This window comes from Buceros rhinoceros, unplaced genomic scaffold (genome assembly GCF_000710305.1).
Source record: "Buceros rhinoceros silvestris isolate BGI_N320 unplaced genomic scaffold, ASM71030v1 scaffold28741, whole genome shotgun sequence".
NCBI lineage: Eukaryota > Metazoa > Chordata > Aves > Bucerotiformes > Bucerotidae > Buceros > Buceros rhinoceros.
In genome coordinates this window covers 10,983-13,753 of record NW_010395300.1, presented here as the reverse complement: position 1 = coordinate 13,753, position 2,771 = coordinate 10,983, and the positions used below count along the sequence as shown (strand labels likewise).

The 2,771-nt window shown below is 52.0% G+C and overlaps 1 protein-coding gene across 1 annotated transcript in view; it reads right to left on the bottom strand.

The window, feature by feature from the left end:
• The window catches only part of USP31 (ubiquitin specific peptidase 31), a 13,073-nt gene that overhangs the window by 9,361 nt on the left and 941 nt on the right, over nucleotides 1–2,771 (bottom strand). Inside the window, exons 3-4 of the mRNA XM_010145510.1 lie at nucleotides 1,685–1,777; nucleotides 411–546 (exon numbers count right to left, since the gene is read on the bottom strand). Coding sequence (XP_010143812.1) covers nucleotides 411–546; nucleotides 1,685–1,777 — 229 coding nt within the window. The remainder of the gene's footprint in view (nucleotides 1–410; nucleotides 547–1,684; nucleotides 1,778–2,771) is intronic.

The following is a 2,771-nucleotide window of genomic DNA, read 5'->3' as shown; positions in this document are numbered from 1 at the left end:
TGCTGAGGGGTCCAGGCGCTCCTCAGGGCATCTTGGCATCAGCTGGGAGTGAGGAAGAGGGACAAGGAATGCCAAAAAAGAGAAGCTGGGGTAAAGAGAGCACATGAAGAGGTTCTGGTGGAACCCAACAGCTTTCATTCCCCATAGGTGCCCGGCGGTTTCCTCAGTGCCAGCAGGCACAGATCACGCTGTGATCAGGCAGAAGGTCTGCGTGCTCCACTGACAGCTATCCCAGTGTCACTGGGTTTCAAACAGCCAATGCACAGGGAAAATCAGGATGCAGATTGCCCCTCCCCTGCTTCCCCCATTCAGTCATGGGCAGCAAATTTTCTCAACTCCAACACAGAACGAAAGCCCACGCACTCCCCCACTGAAGGGAGGGTACATGGGTGATGAGATCAACTTGTTACCTGCTCTGTGGGAATCTTGGTCTCCGAAGAGACAGCCTCCCGCAGCCTGGCCACCGTTCCACAGACAGGCACCGCCACGCCGATCCGCATGCAGTGTGAGCACTTCCCCCGGTACACCACGGTGACGTAGAGTGGCCTGCGGAGAGTACGGACACTGCTGGGGCTGTGCTGGGCACTGCAGGGCAGAGCCCCCACAGAGCCAGCCCAGCCTGGGCAAGCCAGCTGTGGCAGGGCAACCCCAATCCTCCTCATACTGGAGTTATGCTCGGCTGCAGCCAGGCAAGCAGGTCTGATCCCAAAGACTCCTTTCTTATTACACGGACTGGTGTTACTTGCTCCCACAAGCAGAGCATCCTCTTCAAAAAAGCCCCACAAAGCGGAAAATAAAACTCTTCATGACAAGGCAGTTGCAATTTTCCAACTAGGATTCGGTAACACAGCTTAGGACAGCCTGAGGCAGCACCTTAAAGCACCTGGAGAGAACAGTTGCTGCCAACAGTGGCCCCTCGGCACCCAGTCCTGCCCCACCAGCAGCAGGGCCTCGGGCAGCAGCGAGTGGGGCTGGTACCTACCAGGACCCTGCCCGGGAAAGCCCACCCAGCCTCCACTCAGGGTGGAGCAGGGACCTCCATACCAACCAAAAGTGACATAGTCGTATTTAATGTGTCCTTTCACTGCTCTGTTCCATCGCTCCTTGAGGGCACACAAGTTTTCCACATCCAGCACATCAAGTGAAGGAGCTGCTTATCTACAAACCGGTAGTTTTGCTGTGCATCTCTTTACCTTTGCTCTGAACTTTTCACCTGGCTTTTTTTTCCCCTCCCTGGAGCTTTTTTCTTTATTGGCAACAGCTGTCTTTCAAAACAGCAAAGTATTTTGAAAAAGCTTTTAACTGCACTTTTTGAAATTGGAGTGATCAGTGAGACTGTTCTAAAGAAAGTTCAAAGAGTTTCATCCTTTTCCCCTTTTTAATTTCAAAATGCTATAAATTAAGTCAAAAGCAAAATATTTTTGTCACCTGAATCAAAGACAGTTTTTTCTCCCCAGAATTAATTCTACAGGGTGTTAACAGTGGGGGCGGAGGGCCATTCTCAAACAAGTAAAAGGCTCAATTTTCCTGCAAAGCAAAAAATTAAAGCCCCGCGTGGTCCTATCTGTCTTTTTTAAAGACTTACCAGAGAGATTTTGCTGACAAGTCTCTTCCTTCTGTAGCAAATTAAACAACACTATATGCATGGAAAACAGCCAGCGTTAACTTCAAGAGAGTCACGTACCGTGTGTGAGGCAGAGGGATCGGCAGAGAGATGCAGAGGAAAGGGTCGAAGGTGTTGCTCTGCTTCTGGCAATGAGGGCATGTCAGAGAGGACCTAGTGCAAATACCAGTGACAGTGCGGTTACACCCCACCTCATCAGAACAGATAAAGCATCAAATCACAAACAACAGCCTCACCTGTCACCCCACCTGCCCCTTCCTCCTCCTCCTCGTAGAGTGGCTCTGCACAGAGGCTGCGCAGGCACTGCTGTTGCAACGAGGGGTCCCTGATTTCTAGATCCCTTTGAGATAGTTAGTCTCAAAGTTCATTACAGGGCACACTAGGAAAAGAAAGACTTCCCTGGAAAAAGCCTTCACTGCAGTCATCGAATCAGGCCTTTAATGAACATCACTGCAAAATCAGTAATTCACCACCAGCAGCTCCCCGGAAGGCCTGGAAGGGTTTGTGTTGAAGAGAAGTGAGGTGACAGCCAGAGCCAGTGACAGGCAGCAGGACAGGTGTGCAGGTCTCTTCCTCAGAGGGGAAACTCCAGACAGAACAGCTCTCGTTCTGCATTAACCTGCACCTTGCACTGCCTGCGTCTTTTCTGCCAGGCCCAAGGATCGTCCTTTGCAAAGGAAGCCCTGGCAAACACAGGCCAAAGCTCAGCAGTTCAACCCCTTACAGCAGCACAGATACAGGAGGAGCACTGGAAATGGGGCTGTTCGCTCATATTAGATCAGAAATCAGACAGCTCGCTTCCCTGGGAGCTGGGAAACTCATGGGAAAACCCTGCGGGGACAGTGGAAGATCCAGCTCAGAATTCCCAAGTGCCAGATAACAGCAACTCCGCCAGACACCCGGGTTCCACCCAGGATCCACAACTCTCCAGCTGCCTCCAGGCACCTCCCGATCCTGCCACGGGCTCTTGCCACTGAAGAGCCTCACAGCACCGAGCTGCCCTGAGGCTTCGCTCCCTGGCCTGCTCTCAGGATGCACCAGGGCAGGTGAGGAACAGAACACACTGCGGATTCTCACAGCACACACCACATCTGAAGGAGTGGAATTCTCGCTCTCCTCTGGAGCAAGATCTCAGTTCAGTCATTCA